The sequence below is a fragment of the Macrobrachium rosenbergii genome, chromosome 48 (genome assembly GCF_040412425.1).
Source record: "Macrobrachium rosenbergii isolate ZJJX-2024 chromosome 48, ASM4041242v1, whole genome shotgun sequence".
Lineage (NCBI taxonomy): Eukaryota > Metazoa > Arthropoda > Malacostraca > Decapoda > Palaemonidae > Macrobrachium > Macrobrachium rosenbergii.
Window position 1 is genome coordinate 27,931,610 of NC_089788.1, and position 17,191 is coordinate 27,948,800.

The 17,191-nt window shown below is 41.5% G+C and overlaps 1 protein-coding gene across 4 annotated transcripts in view; it reads left to right on the forward strand.

The window, feature by feature from the left end:
* The window catches only part of LOC136831322 (zinc finger-containing ubiquitin peptidase 1-like), a 308,022-nt gene extending 291,765 nt beyond the window's left edge, over positions 1-16,257 (forward strand). For 2 of the 4 annotated variants that reach the window (XM_067091555.1, XM_067091556.1), the window contains exon 11: positions 12,627-12,810. In XM_067091555.1, coding sequence (XP_066947656.1) covers positions 12,627-12,671 — 45 coding nt within the window. In that variant the 3' untranslated portion in view covers positions 12,672-12,810. Of the gene's footprint in view, positions 1-12,626 lie in introns of all 4 variants that reach the window. The other 2 variants (XR_010850840.1, XM_067091557.1) reach the window with 2 other exon arrangements.
* Positions 16,258-17,191: the final 934 nt, after the last annotated feature.

A 17,191-nucleotide genomic window follows, 5' to 3' on the forward strand; every position in this document is an offset into this window, starting at 1 on the left:
GGTCCCTCTCAGTCATCAAGGAAGGGTACAAGATTCCCTTTATGGGAAAACCGCCACTTTCAACAACGCCACGAGCCTTAGTGGCTCAGTACTCGAACACTATGAAACAAGAGGCACTCCTGAATCTAGTAGACCAGATGTTGGAGAAAGGAACGATAGAACCAGTTTTGGAACTAGGATCCCCAGGGTTCTACAATCGCCTGTTTTTAGTGCCCAAGAGCTCGGGTGGATGGAGACCGGTCCTGGATGTCAGCGCACTGAACGGATTTGTAGAAAAGACCAAGTTTACCATGGAGACGACTCAGTCGGTGCTGGCAGCAGTCCGCCCAGGGGACTGGATGGTATCTCTGGACCTGCAGGACGCTTACTTCATATCCCCATCCACCCGACTTCAAGGAAGTTTCTAAGGTTTGTAGTCCAGGACAAGTGCTTCCAAAGCCCTTTGTTTCGGCCTCAGCACAGCCCCTCAAGTGTTCACCAGGGTAATGACAAACGTGGCGGGATGGCTTCATCGAGAGGGGATAAGAGTATCCCTGTACCTAGACGACTGGTTGATAAGGTCTCAGTCGAAGAACAGGTGTCTGGAGGACTTACGCAAGACGTTTCTGATGGCCCAGGACCTGGGTCTCATCATCAACAAGGAGAAGTCCCAGACCGAGCCGAGTCAGACGATTCTTTATTTGGGGATAGTTCTGGACTCAGCTCGTTTTCGGGCTTCTCCCTCCCAAGAAAGGCAAACCAAGTGCCTCGAGAAGGTTCAGGATTTCCTGGGGAGACAGAAGTGCTCGGCGAGGGAGTGGATGAGTTTGCTGGGCACCCTCTCCTCGCTCGAGAAGTTTGTCTCTCTGGGAAGGTTGCATCTCAGACCTCTGCAACACTTCCTTTCAAGAGTCTGGGACAGGAAGAATCAGGAGGACTCATTTTCCTTCCACATTCCAGCAGAGATCAAGAAGCATCTGAGTTGGTGGCTGGATCCGTCGATCTTAGGGGAAGGAATCTCCCTATGCAGGAAGAACCCAGACCTAGTGTTGTTCTCAGACGCTTCGGAGTCAGGATGGGGAGCAACACTGGAGAACAAGGAGGTCTCAGGCTTTTGGGAAGAGGGACAGATCGGATGGCACATCAACAGGAAAGAGTTGATGGCCATTCAGTTAGGATTGAAAGCCTTCAAGGAATCTGTCGCGGGGAGAGTAATAGAAGTGAATTCCGACAACACCACGGCTCTAGCTTACATCAGGAAGCAAGGAGGGACTCATTCTCTGTCACTGTACGAAACAGCAAGAGAGCTCCTTCTGTGGGCAAAAGACCACGGAGTGGAGCTGTTGACAAGATTCGTGCAGGGGCAGAAGAATGTAAGAGCAGACATGCTCAGCAGGAAAGGGCAAGTTCTGCCCACAGAATGGACCCTCAATCTTCAAGTTTGCCAGAAGCTGTGGAGATTATGGGGGAGGCCTTCAATAGACCTCTTCGCCTCCAGCCAGAACAAGAGAATCCCCAACTACTGCTCCCTAGTCCCGGACAGAGAAGCAATAGCAGTAGACGCCTTCTTGATGGACTGGACGGGATAGACGCTTATGCGTTCCCTCCGTTCAAGATTATCAATCTAGTCGTCAAGAAATTCGCCCTCCTCGATTCAGGGAGAATGACCCTGATAGCTCCTTTTTGGCCAGCAAGAGAATGGTTCACAGAGGTGTTGGAGATGTTGGTGGATTTTCCGAGAAGTCTTCCTCCAAGTCCAAGGCTTCTCAGACAGCCCCACTTCGAGAGGTATCATCAAAACCCCCTCGCTCTTCAACTGACTGCATTCAGATTATCGAGAAGCTTGTCAGAGCGAGAGGATTTTCAGCACAAGCTGCGAGAGCTATCGCCAGAGCAAGGAGGGTCTCTTCACAGAGAGTTTACCAATCAAAGTGGGAAACCTTTAGATCTTGGTGTAAGCAGCATAAGGTTTCCTCAACCACTACCTCTGTGAGCCAGATAGCTCATTTTCTCTTGTCCCTCAGGCAAGATTCTAAGCTGGCCGTATCCACCATAAGAGGATACAGAAGTTTGCTTTCTACGGTTTTTAGGCACAGAGGCATAGATTTGTCGCAAGATAGAGACTTGAAGGATCTTTTAAAGTCATTTGAAACGACAGACGTTGAGACCCCCGTCCTGGAATTTGGATGTGGTTTTGAAGTTCTTGTGCAGCAGGAAGTTCGAACCCATCTCGCAAGCAACCCTGAGAGACGTAACGAAGAAAACTCTGTTCCTGTTGGCTCTTGCTACAGCAAAAAGGGTCAGCGAGATTCAGGCGATACAGAAGCAAGTAGGCTTCAATCTTAATGGAGCAGTTTGTGCATTAAGGCTCGACTTCCTCGCTAAGAATGAGAACCCATCCAAACCCTGGCCGGGGACGTTTGATGTTCCTAACCTCACTGATTTAGTGGGCCAAGAGGAGGAGAGACTCCTCTGTCCAGTTAGAGTCCTCAAGGCATATATTTCTAGGACAAAGGACTTAAGAGGTTCATCCAGTTCTTTGTGGTGTTCAGTGAAGGATCTGCAAAAGCCCCTCTCGAAGAATGCGTAATCATTCTTTTTGAGGGAGACGATAAGAGAAGCTCACCTCTTATGTGAAGAGGAGACCTTTGGTTTGTTGAAGGTGAAGGCTCACGAAATAAGAGCCATTGCAACATCACTGGCATATCGGAAGAATATGTCAGTTAAGCAAATAATAGATGCCACTTTTTGGAGAAGCAACTCTGTATTCGCTTCTCATTACCTCAGAGAGGTAAGAGTCGATTATGAGAAGTGTTACACCTTGGGCCCATATGTAGCTACAGCTTCGGTATTGGGTAAAGGAGTTACTTCCTCCCCTCAACCTTAACTTTTGTTTGGGATACCTGTAATTGGGTTGGTGTTTTATGGTTGTCTGAGGAAGCTTCCTTGTGGGAACAGCAACCTCAGTCTAGCTAGATAGGTGGATATCTAGTCTGCAAGGTTAGGTGGTTAGGTTGAGTAAGGTTGCAGGTAATAAAAGGGGGAATAGGTAGTACAGAAGTCTAGTCACATTGTTGGTCTCACCCCGTTTGACAGACTCGATTGAGTTGTTTCAGCATAGCAGGTCTCCACCTGGCTGGCGCTCCTAAGGGAAAGCGACTCAAGAGGCAGGAACCTTTGAAGTCAGCTACCTTAGCAGGTAAGGAATCAAGGTGATTACCTACGACTTATAGTTGTTTCCCAACGATGTTGGCTGTCTTTCACCCTCCTCCAAATGTGTGAATCAGCTATATATATATAACTGCCAGGTAAGTTCTATTTGTAAAAATGAAGTTTTTATGATAAAACAAAGTTTTATGAATACTTACCTGGCAGTTATATATATATATTTAAAGCCCCACCCTCCTCCCCTCAGGAGACAGGTCGGGCAAGAGATGATCTGAGGAACTGAAAACGGGAATGATTCCAAGTACCACCCTGTAAGGGTTGTTAACCACCTAATCGAACACCTACCATTCGGCGGTTGCCGCGAGTTTTGAAAAATCTGCCAGTTCAACAGGGATTAAGCTATATATATATAACTGCCAGGTAAGTATTCATAAAACTTTGTTTTATCATAAAAACTTCATATTGAAAAAATGCTCTAATACTTTATTCTAATCTATAATACTGTACCTGTCTACCACGTAAATTTCAGCTCCTAGGTTGCAATAGTTATGGCTGAGTATTTTTTTTAAAGAATTTTTGGGGGGCAGGGGTACCAGCTAATGGGGGGGCAAGAAAATATGAATACTGACCTTTTCACTATACATAAACTAACCAATGCCCAAAATTTCAAACTGATTCATGCCAAAAAACTAGGGTTATTAATAAAAAATGATTTTTTCAAATGCTCCCCTTAAAATACTCAGGTATAAGCATTTTTAGAGTTTTCTTTTTGTGTTTGAACTATCAAAATAGGCAGTTCTAAGTGTTTTTAGAGGCTTTTAAGTATTCGGGAATTTTAACTATTCGTTGGGGTGTGTTTGGTGCGCATCCCCCGCGAATACAGGGCGTTTACTATACAGTACTGGATTCGATCACTAATTAGAGAATAAAAACACATTGTTCTACAATATTAGAGGCGGATTTACTTTGATACTTTAATGCTAAAACTCCTTTTTGATATAAGTTTATCTTTTATTTTAGAAGATACACATAATCTTTTATCTTAAAATGCATTCGTGTCTGAACATATAAAATGCTAATGTTATTCATACATTTTATGCATGTTTTTATGCCCAGATACCAGAAATTGTTATAAGATATAAAAAAATAGCTAGTAATTGATTACTAATTGATTTTTCATGAAGTAATCGGTAACCACAATTACCGAAAATGTGCAACGCCCGCCACTAGCTCCCACCTGCCTCCTGCTTCTTCCCGCCACCGCATGCACAGGAGCGACTGCCACCTGCCTCATACCTCCTGCCTCCACATGCCTCCTGCCTCCTCCAGCCTCCCAGGCCCATCTCAGAGCACGCAGCACCCTGCACCATCTCATGTCCACCTAGCCCCAATTTTCTCCTGCTACTAGCCCTCCTATATTATCCTCTTGCTCCCACACCTGGCTCCCTCGCTTCCTTCCCATGCCTTTCCAGCCTTATATTTCGATATCATGAATTTAACCATTGTAACAGTGAAGTGTTGTGCAGTGGAGGAGGTGGCTACTTGTCCCCCGATGCTCCTAGACGAAGGTCCCTGTCCCCTCCCCCGCACTGAGGAGAAGAGATACTGGAGGTCCAAGGGAGGTAGGAGGGTTTACATATGGGTAGTCGCCCCCTCAGTCGAGCCTGTTGCCGGTCCCAGGTGTCAACAGACAGCCACTGGAAAGGTGTCTTACTGGATGTGTAGTGGAGGAGGTGGCTATCTAGCCCCTCAGATCCCCTAGACCTAAAGACACTGTCCTGCTCCCCTGCACTGGGGAGGAGATATATTGGCTGTCCAAGGAAGTCCATGGGGGTTGCCCCGAATAGTTGCCCCCTCAGTCAAACCTGTAGTCTATTCCCAGATGTCAGCAGACAGCTACTGAAAAGGCATCTTGATGGAGGTGAGGTGCTAGACAGCCACTGGAAAGGCGTCTTGATGGAGGTGTGGTGTTAGTCAGCCACTGGAAAGGCCTCTTGATGGAGATGTCCGAAGAGACAGGAGATAGAGAGGAGTCCTTCCTCTTGGAAACAACTGTCTTCTTCTTTCTTAAAGCCCATGAACTCCTCAAGTTGAGGAGTAATCAGGGCTAAAACAGAGTCTTCCTGAGCCGATGAAAAAGGAAGAGGCGCAGAGCGTCCTACCTTTGGTGCTGAACTCCCAGATGTTGGCACCGAACACTCCATAGTTGGTGCCGAGCGCCAGAAGTTGGCACCGAGTGGTTGGGTGCGGAAGTCTGAAGCGGCGAAGCAGGCCAAGCGAGCTGAAGAGAGCGCTTAGTAGAAGGAGACGGACACCTACTCTCGAAACATCTTGCTGTTGGAGACCAAAATTGGGCTCTCACAGATCTTCATCACCTCTTCCTCAGAACACAACTGTCATAGCAGAGTCCTCTGTTTTGGTTTTCAGCCTCAACTCTCAGAATTTTGTAGTTTTTTTGCAGACGTTCTGCAAGTTTCTTTAGCTCAGAAACTCAGTGGATGTTCCTCTGGGGACTTTGTCATCCACCACTGTTAGTCAAGATTACGCATCATGTGAGAGTCTTACTTTTTCATCCAGTTCCAAGGTTTCTGGCACAGACAAGCTCACAGGCTCATGTTTTCTTCTTTTAGAGGATTGTGTTTGACCTACAGAGTTGGTCACAGCCTGGTTTTGGACTAGGCCTTTGTTTTTTGTTGTGCCTAGATTTTGGTAGATTATGGACTTTGCAGCCCTTTTTTAAGTTTGCCAGATATAAGCTCTGTTCCATGTACAGCCCCGCATATGCTTCAGGCTGTACAAGGTGCTATCAGTCCACATGGGCCGCAGAGTCGACAGCGAGTCCTCACTTTGCCTACAGTTCGCGCCATGATCCTCCAACAACAAAAGAAGTTCTTTAGTGGACAAATCATTTAAGTATTATGGCCACACAAATTTTTCAGGGCTCTAAAGGTCTGGCAGTCGTATAGAGCCATCAGAAGAGTGTCCTTCCTTCCAAGTGGGCCTTCGATCCCCTGGTCTCTCGGGATCTGTGGACTCTACAGGGCGAGACGACCTTGGGAGTGACTGTCACTTCAAGGACCCTTCACCTCCTCCCTTGGATTCTCTGGTCCCAAACCCTCTAGTATGGGCAACAGTCTCCATATACAGACTGATCCTTCTTGGTTCTCCTCGTGTTACACATTCTTATGGTTCAGGGAAGCCCTAAATAAGTTTCAGGCTCATTGTAATATTACGAGGACCCTCATAGCCCCATTCTGTCCTACGTAGAACGACTCCCAAATCTGTGACTGTTATTAGTGGACCCTCCAGATTCCTTCCCCAACCGTTTCTCCTCCATCAACCTCCCTCAAGAGATACTGCCAAAGGTGGTCCGCTCTTGCCTGCACAAGCTTCAGGCGATCGGGGGCTTGTCAGTTGAAAAGGTTTTGAGACTTGTCGCAATGACTGTGACATGCAAACATCAATCTTTTAGCTACATCTACCAGACTAAGGGGTCGATTTTCTGTAACTATTACCTCAGACACTTTGTCTCCCCTTTTGAGATATCTGTGACCCAATGGCAGTTTACCTCTTTTCTGAGGAGGTCTAGGTTCTCTAGTACTCCTCCATTTAGGAGTATAGAGCTTTGCTTAACTCATTTTGAGCACAGGGACCTAGGTTTATTCCTAATCTCCATCCCTCCTCAAGTCCTTTACCCATCCAAGCAAGGAAGAAATTGACTTGAATTGTTTGTTACCCTTGGGTATTTTAGACAAGTTCAAAGTCCCATCCAAGGCATGGATCCGTTCTTCCTCCTTTTAGATTGTTACAGACTCCCTTGACTTCAAGGAGCACCTGACATCTCATGATCTAACTCACCTGGTGCCCAGCTCCTCTGGTGCCAGCCACAGCCTGGTGCCAGCTCATGCTCCGAGTGTCCGCCAGCTCCCGAACTACGAGATTGCCTGGCACCCAGCTCCTCTGGCGCCAGCCACAGCCTGTTGCCAACTCATGCTCCAAGTGTCTGCCAGCTCCCAAGCTCCTAGCTCACCTGCCACCCAGCTCCTCTGGTGTCAGCCACAGCCTAGGGCTAGCTCATACTCTGAGTGTCATCCAGCTCCCAAAGGCCTAGCTCGCCTGGCACCCAGCTCCTCTGGTGCCAACTCATGCTCCGAGTGTCCGCCAGCTCCTGACCCCACAGCTCGTCTGACTCCAACTCTTGCTACAAGTGCCCAGTAGAGCTCCCCAGCTCAGAAGTAGTATAGAGAGCTCTCTGTCCAGTTGGAGTTTTTTGGAAATTCCTTGAGCTGAACCAGAAATCAGAGGCCCATCCATAATTTAGGGAGTTATGGCAAGAACCTGTCTCTTACTCTGTCTAAATGTGTAGTCCTCTATCTTATATGGACTTTATTTTTTAGACACACTCAGTTTTTTTTTGAGTGCATTTTGCCTACTTTGAAGTGAAGCTAAGGACATCAGAAGAGCCTCTACCTCCTTAGTTTTCAGATGCTATATGCTGTTTACGTCCATTCTACCATCAACCTTTCCGGAAGTGCCAGCAATCTTTGCTTCTCACTATTTTTATGAAAGCTTAATCAGTGTTGAAATTTTCCAATACCGTGAGACTATTTTTAGTGACTGGCATGGCATCACGGAAGGAAGCACAGGATGTTCTCCTACTATCTCTTCACCTTTTCAATAAGGTGCCGAGTTTGGAGAGTGAGGGAGTATAACATAACAGGAGCACCCATCACTCTCAGTGGATGGGTTGTAGTTTTATTTCAGTATATAGGTGTCAGTGTTATCTGGTTGTTTTTATTGCTGTGCTGCGCAAGGGCAAGGGTGGGCACCTATCATGCTTTGCTAGCCATCGGAGCACTTCCCTAGCTGCAAAGTTCCCCTTAAGTAGGCGGCGACCCTTGGCTATACTGCCAAGCATTACGAGTTAAGATGAGCACCAACTAGAGGCAGTATCCACCTGCAGTAGCTCTCTTAACTGATAGGAAATGACAAACATGGTTTTCAATGCTAGCAACTTTTCTATTTCAAATTCATTACATGACTTAATGTTTTGGAATAGGATATGTCCATGATCCCACCTCCTATCAATTTGGAATCAGCGCTGTAATTACTGGGTAAGTCACTTACAGTATATAAAAATGACATTTTTGTAATAAAATAAAGTTTTATACTTACCCAGTAATTACATAATCGAAGCCCTCCCTCCTCCCCTCTGATGGACATTAGGCATAAAATGGAATGAGGTTAACTAAGTCATTCCTAGTATTGCCATTATGGGGCAGTACTGTGCACCTACATTGAGCACTTGAAGCACTACCTACAAAATTTGAATTTAGGCTGCTGTACGTGGAAAACGAATAGCTATGTAATTACTGGATATGTACAGTATAAATAAAACTTTATTTTATTATAAAAATGTCATTTTTATACAAACCCGTGAATCATAAATGGCACCAACTCCCTTGCATGTTCCAGTTGACTCCATTGTGACACCTTTACTTTTTTTTTATTTCTTACTGTAAAAACATCATTTGCTGTTAAGGACCCATAACTCATACATAGCCTGAATTACCATTTTAGAAGGTAGAATGAAACAAGGGACTGCAAGTCATAAAAAAGCCAGTGGGGTATGAGAGGCTCAAACCTCATGAGGCTTGTTCCTGAGCAGCCAAAGGGCCCCACAAGAAACATCCCCATAAACTTATGAAATAGCCATCCACAGAAAGAGAATTTCTTGAGACAGGACAATTCTGATGAATTTGTGCAGGAACAGTTATGAAAAGGTCAAAAGGATTCAGTTTGATGGAGAAATAACTTGAGGATTTCATGGGACACAGAAGACCATCCTCGGGAGAATAAAGGAAAGGTAAAGATAGCAAAGGAATTAAGAGTGACCCTATTCTTGCTAGAAGAATATGTCTTAGCCATTAATTCTGGGCGAATGAAAATCTCACTAAGGATCAGTGACTAGGATAAGAACTTTTCCCAAAATTGTATGGAGGTCACTGACTCTTAAGAGGACGCTGGCTCCATCAGAAACAATCTTGTTAATCAAACTCATAAGCAAGGACCAGAACAGCAGACCAGCTACGTTGATCTGTGGAATTAGAGGTAAGTCACTCGCTGTGCTCTGCATTGCAGTCTCCACAAATAATGAATAAAGCTTTTGAAAATCCTGTGAGTGAGCCATACTAATCCTGTCCAAGAGACAGCCATATATAGAATTGTTGGAATTTCTTGATATTCGAAAGAATTTTTAATAGACAGAGCCCACATGGTCTGTGTTGATGGCCAGTATTGTAGCTTTAACAGTGTCATTTCAGGTGTTCCTCAAGGTAGAGTTCTTAGACCTTTGCTCTTTATTATGTGTACTAGTGACATGTGGCAAGGTCTGGAGAACAGATTGGTTGCAAATGCCAGTGATGCCACTCTTTTAGCCCTTGTTCCTTCTGTGGTTGCTATTGCACTGTGATACATATTGCAAATATATGAGGTGTGTTAAAAAAATATTCAACCTGTCAGAAGCAGCACTGGCACGCCTCTTTTGAGATGGCACACAGTTGATCTGTTGCATTTCTGCATGATATCTTCTCTGGACTGAAATCTGGTCCCCTAAAAAAACCAGTCCCTGGTTATTGGTGAGGGTTCCATTCCAATGGCGTGACGACAAGTGAAAATTGGCGATTTTTGGTGCCTCTGTTAGGTATGTATTGGCACTAGTATGCGATTCTGAGTGCTGATAAGCAGAAATTGGCGCACATCAGTGATGAAAATCGCCGATTTTCATTGCTAGATGGGCACTGAAAAACCGGATCAACAATAACTGAGACTGCCGATAACCAGGGACTGCCTGTACTTTAGAATGTGTGTAAATGTTTCGTTTCTCTCTCTCTCTCTCTGCAGGCAACGGGGCAATTGACGGCTCCATCACAATAACACACCCACCCATTCTTCACATTTGGTACAGAGTTTCCTGGCCAAATGCACCACACCTGTGCTTCATCAGGCTCCCTACTCTCTCGACATAGCTCCATGTGACTTTTGGCTTTTCCCCAAGCTGCAGAAGCCTCTGAAAGGGACCAGATTTCAGTCCAGAGAAGACATCATGCAGAATGTGATGGACCAGCTGCGTGCCATCTCAAAATAGGTGTTCCAGCGCTGCTTCTGACAGTGGCAGAACCATTGGGAGAAGTGTGTGGCAACCCAAGAGGACTGCTTTGAAGGATATTAGTTTAAGGTTGTTGTATCTGAATACATGTATTTTTTATGAATAAAGGTCAGATATTTTTTTAACACGCCTCGTATAATAGGTTTAAGTAAACATGCCACAACCAACTGGGCTCTGATGAATGTCAGCACTTTCACCATGGTACTTGGAAATTTGTCTTGGATAAGAGCCACATTACCTAAAGAAATACTGTAGTGCTGTTATCACCTGTTGAGCTTATACACCTGTTTTCCATGGCTTTGCTCTTTTCACTGTTTGGAATATAGCCATTAGCAAGAACCCAAGACTTTCTTTAGTAGCTTCTCTCATGGAAAGCTGCACCACTACATTCACTGCTGCAGCCAGGTGCACTACCAGAAGTCTGCAGTCACAGTGCTGGAGTGTGGCTACAAGACATTGTTGTTTCCTAAACCATCAACAGTGGTTTAGGAACCAAGTTTCAGATGGGTGGTGGGAGTGGCTGACCCATAAAACACTTAAGTGTTTCTTCAACATTTGCTGTAGTACTTAGTTTATTGTTGACTGAGATTCTGCCTCGGGTATAATAGACAACACCCAGTGATGGGTTAGTTTTAAGTTTCTGCAAGTGATTCTTCAGCATTTGGAAGATTCTTCGTACCTATATCCAGGCTTTTCAAGATTTCTTCCTTTGCTCCCATCCTTCTCTTCAGACCCCTGAGCCCAGTCAGCCCTTAATTATGATGCACATATGTCTCAGCTTATTGATGAGTATGAGTGTTCCCCCTTCATCAGTCATCATTTCTGACTTTGGTTGTGCAAGGCTGTTTGTCAAAGGCATTCATACATCCTGAATTGGTTTGCTGTCAACAGGATATTCAGTGGGGAGTAGCATTAGCAGAACTTACATTGGTTACCTTGTTTTTTTTTTTTTATTATACATCAGCCCTCTACATGCCTGGGAGCTATGCTCCTATCCCTGTCCTTCAGGTGATTACTTTCTTCTGGAAATGCCAACATCTGTACAGACCAGGATTCTGCTGTTAGTGGCTTCATATTTATGAAATGGTTGATCTTTTAACCTGATTGCAGAAGCGGTGTGTAGGGTAATTTGTCCTAATTGGTGGGTTAATTTCATGCTAGATTTTCTGCTCCTGTTTCCAACACTGTAATCAAGAACAATATGTATATTCAAGCCCATCTTTGTTCACTTTCTGGAAGTAATTACCTTATATACTTGTGTAATGTACAGTCGTGCATATCGTGTGACCCCCAAATTTTCACCTATAAAAAATGATTTTATCATGTATCTTGTGTATCATGCGAGTTCCTTTTTTGAGAGCATCAATTCAAAAGGTTGGTGGTTTGGCATGCTAATGGTTGGCCTGAGTCTTTTGGGTGTGTGCTGCTACTCAAATTATTTTTCTTATGAAAACCCAAGAATTGACCTTAGAAAATCCCAAGGTTAACAATAAGTCCCAAGATAATAAAATAATTGTACATCTGCCAAGCTCGCTCTCTCTCTCTCTCTCTCTCTCTCTCTCTCTCTCTCTCTCTCTCTCTCTCTCTCTCTCTCTCTCTCTCTCTCTCTCTCTCTCTCTCTCTCTCTCTCTGAAGAAATAATACCTCTAATTTGAGTGTCTTTGCAGTCAGGGATTTTACTTCTTTTAGAACATGGGGTTCTTTTGCTAATCTAGGCCCTTGTGTCATCATTCAGTCTCTTTATTTCAAATCAGCAAATCAGGTAATTTGGTAGGTTCCTTCAGCAGCTCAGTCTCCCCTATTAAATTACAGTTGGAGCTAACCCAAATGGTGGTTTTTATAATGCGATGTTTTTATAGAATCAAATTTACATTTTGAGATACAAACCTGCCATTTGCATTTATGATCATGCCTCCCAACCCTGCTCATTTCTTATCTATAATCTACATTTTACATGAAAGTTAGTACTTAACGTGATGCCTGGATGCATATGCACTTTGCTGTCAGCCAACCAGCAAATGATCATCTTACAATTTAACAATGGTGTTTAGGATTTATGAATGCCCACAAATTTGGCTAATGTAAAATGTGGCTCTTCTGTTTTTTTTTTTTTTTTTACAAGACTTAATGTTTTGTAAATGTTTTCTCTTCAATAATTTGTAGTTTTTTAACCTCATAGTGCAAAGAATTGATAATAGTATGTAGTAACGTATTCCTCAGGAAACAACTTGATATGAGCATAATGTTAAGCCTCTCATTAATGATCATGGATATGTCGTTTAATCAGTTTTTAATGCCATCTTTTTTTCAGCAAAGCAAAATCCTACAGGCATCCATTCGTATACCAAAAGAATGAGAATAGCAGCAACTGGAACACCTGTGACCTGATATTGATAGTGATGAGATTGTCTGAGGAAGATCAAGTTACTATTGATCATAGTAACTTTTTCACTTTGAGATTATATAGATACTGCATTATCCTTTATACAGTACTGTATTTCACATTTTCTGAATGGGAAAAGTCAGTAAGTCTCCCATCACATTGATTATGTTCCATGTGGAGGCCTAAAGTGTACCGTAGTTTGTGGTGTTCTTGTCAGGGAATATGATCTTGGTAAAAACTTGAAGCATCTTTATGTTTATACATTATTTTGCAGTTATCTTGGCACGAAAGAATCCTAAACTAAATTGGGCCAGAGGTCTCTTATTTTGTTTTGCAAGAGGCATTATGGTAAAAAAGATTATTGCATTCTTTATGTGAACCTGCTGGATTAAAGAAACATTTAAAGACCTGAAGGACTGGAATTATCAGCAGGGAGGTGACTACATTCATTGAAAATATGATAGGCTCACTGCCGTTATAGATTGTGATATACTGTAACTTAATTTTTTGTATCAATAATAGCTGTCTTAAGATAAGATGATATGACTTAATGTGAGAGTTTTGCATTGCCTTCAGCCATCTGGTTTGTCCCCAAAACCCAAGTATATAAATGAATTTTAAAATCATAAATTTTTCTCTTGTTTTGGGAGGTCCAGCTGGCAGAAGATACTTTGCAGGACAATATGCAGTCAATATTTCTTAATTGATTGTACTTTGCTGAATTTGTCAGTCTTGTTTGACCTTTAGGCATCATAGCAAACCCAGGCTCATACATTACAGCTCATAAAAAAACCATATCTTCTGGAAAATTAATCCATTCTTTGGTAAATACTAGAGAGGACTCAGACAGATTTTATTGTCTGATTTGTTGAAGTACAATATTGCACCTTTTTCCCTTAAAACTGAATTAAGATTACTGTCAGTGACACTGGACTCTTTGTGTTGCCTTTAACTTTGGCTCACCTTGTTATCGTCAGTTGGGAAAGACATGATCTGGTGTATCCAGAGCAGTTTTAAGCATATTTTGATAATTTGTTAAAATATGCACTGCATATTTTTACAATTTCTCTGTCTGTTTATGTATGTGATTGCTTGTAGGTGTGAAGTTATATGAAGGATTCTGGTAAGGCTGTGGGTAAAAAGATATCATGTACTCTAAACAGATGATATAAACAGAGTTAGCAAGTACAACACTCCATTTATTCATCCAACATTCTTATCTCTTTTTTTTTATTACTTAAATCAAATCTAAACTGTTTTAAAAATGTGTTCTGTGGGAATACTCTGGAGAGGTTTAAGTATATCCTTAAATTCTGTGTCAGCAATATTGTTCAATAAAATATTTTGTGACAGTATTTTTCAAGATTGTTTTGGGAATTGGAAATAGAGGTTACTTTCTTGTCATCAGCATACAAACTTTGAGTGTTATGAAATTCATAAAGTATCATGCTAATGAATTCTCCCATACTATATCATCATTTGTTGGGTAAATATCCACTGATTTATTTCACTCAAAATAAGATAAAACATACTCTCGAACCAAAAGCAGATACATAGACATTTTTATTGCCGTGATATTGTTTCCTTTGCCTTTCTGATTAATATTTTGCATTGTTGGATCCTGATTTCAATTGATGCTGAAATGCCAAGATTTTCCCAGGTAATTGCTATCTTGCATGATAGGTTATCCTCAAAGCCTTTTTAAATTAATGCATTCAGATTTAATAGTGATTGGATTCTAAGTCATGGAATACCTACAAAGAACCTTTGCTCTGATTAGGTAGTGCTGGTAATTTGGCAAGTTAAATACAGTAGACTTAAAGAAAGACTTATATTAACAGTTGCTTCTGCCTTCACTGGTTTGGTGTTCAGGTTTGAACAAAAAGAAGTTAGTAAGAGTGCCTATGACTTCGTATCATCTGTTACTTTATAGTAATTTAGTATAATTCTGTATATTAACCACATTTCTTGCTAGTTAAGTTGTCTATTAGCTCATGTTCATTTCTTCTATTTATGTTTACTTTTGGAACATGCCATGAATTTTTATCATTTGTAATGGAAGCTTTTTACTTTCTGATTAGTTCTTAGTGTAATTGTTCAGCTTTTATATGTTTTATTTGCATTAATTGTTTTGTTTTTATTTGATTGAATGGAAGTGTAAAGTTCAGACAGTAAAAATAAGCATAAAAATATCAATATATTCATTTAGCTCACTGTGAGGATAAAAATATCAATAGATTTATGTAGCTCATCATAAGTGCATTTTTATGTGTGTTGGATCTGGATTTCTGCTTTTCATATTGGGTTGTGATGTAGATCTCTCTATTTACTGATAAAGAAATGATCATATGTTACACTTGCATTAATTTTTATGATGCTTTGTAGTAAAAGGTATTGATTCAATAATTGATTGGTAATGAGTTAAATTTGTATGTTAATAAAAAGTTGGGGCAAACAGTTACACAATGGTCAAAAATGAAAATAGTCAGCCCAGAATAACCAAGTTAGTATATACATGTCTTAAGGACTGAGAAAATATTTAATATGCTAATGTTTTGTTTGGCCAGGTTTTTCTGAACCAACTTTAGTGCGACTTTATACACTACATAAAATTTTTAGTCTCGCCGCATAGCAAAGGACTTGAATTCCTTAGTTGTTCATTTTGTGTCTTCTACTGTTGGTACTAGTAAAGAATCCATTATGGTAAGAAGTACCTGTAATCCATACTTTTTGTGGAAGAGGATAGCAAACTATTTCTTCCATTAGTTGACCAGTGGTATGTGTTAAAATAGAGTGTTCTATAGTGTATGGGAATTTTCGGTCCTTAGCAAATGTAAATGAACACCATGAAGTTTCAGAATTGCTTGGAAATGAAATTATACAGTGTGAACTCATGGTTGTTCTGAAATAAAGGCAGTTAATTGAAAATTATTCTTTGAATAAAATCAGTTAATAAAAATGTAAGAAATTTGTACTATTGCCATTTGGAAGACAGTAAAAAGTTATACTGAACCTTAATAGAGAAATCTGTTCAGATACACTTGTCTCCATGATTAATGGGGTCAGGTAGAATTTTTCAACTTTTCCCTTTACCCCATTGTTGAATTCTTAAAGAATTCTGATTTGAGAAATAATAATTACTGTATTGATATAGTACAAATACTTTGAGCCAGCCCCATAAGATTTAAGAATGTTAACTTAGTGGTGTATTAAAATATTTAATAACAAAATAATAAAGGGAAACTAAATTATTAGAAATGAGATATGGGTATTTTATTTTGTAGGACTGAGTGCTTAACTTTTTATGCTGCATTTTCAGTCAAACATACATCAGTTATTTTTGGGATTTTGGTGTGGGACTCCCCATATTTTTGTTAAGTTATATTGCTTATAGACATTTTAATTTGAGGGTTTCTGTTTTATATTTTATTTGTATTGGTCTCCTGTTTGTAAAATTATCACATTATATGTAGGCTGTTCATTGACGTTTGGAAGTAAATTTAGGTTTTATGAAATACAGTAAACCCCCCGTATTCGCGGACTCACGTATTCGCAAATTTCTCTGTGGAACATATCTACCCATTATTCGCGGAAAATTCACCCATTCATGGTATTTTTCACTGAGAAATATTCACTAATAAATTACTGTATTTTCATATTTTCATGACTACAGTAAATGCACTTTTTGTGATAAAACTATTAAAATACTCGGGTATAAGCATTTTCAGAGGATTTTTCTTGTGTTTAAACTATCAAAATAGGCAGTTCTAAGTGTTTTTAGAGGGGTTTTAAGTACAGGCAGTCCCCGGTTATCGGCGGGGTTCCGTTCCCGACAGCATGACGACAACCGAAAATTGCCGCTAACCGAAAATCGGTGATAATAGCACTGATCCCTGGTTAGTGGTGCCGATAACCGGTTAGTGGCGCCAATAACCGGTGATCAGCGCCGCCGATAACCGGTTATCAGCGCCGATAACCAGTTATCAGCGACGAAAATCTGGTTATCGTCGTCGCTAGACAAGCGCCGTAAAACCGGACCGCCGGTAACCGAGGCTGCTGATAACTGGGGACTGCCTGTATTCGCGGATTTCAGCTATTCGCGGGGAGCGTGCGGTACGCATCCCCTGTGAATACGAGGGGTTTACTGTATTTATGACAGCCACATCTTATCATTATAAGAGACTTTGGAGTTTACTTGATTTGCTTATACACAATTTTCTATCATGCCAGTTTAATTTTCTTTCCAGGTAGATGTGGCTGAGGTTAGAAGAGTTTTTCCCTCAATCTTGTATGAGTATTTGAGAATAATTTTATTTTCAATGTTTATTTGAGGTTGGAGTTATGTTCTTGTATTTTCGCTACTGGGCTGGGTAAGAGGATGCTGAAGTTCCACTTTCCAGAATAGAAATTATTGTTTAGCAACTGCATTCTAGAAGGGAAAAAGATGAATTAAAACTTTGAGAACAATTCGTGATGCAGTATAACTAGGATTG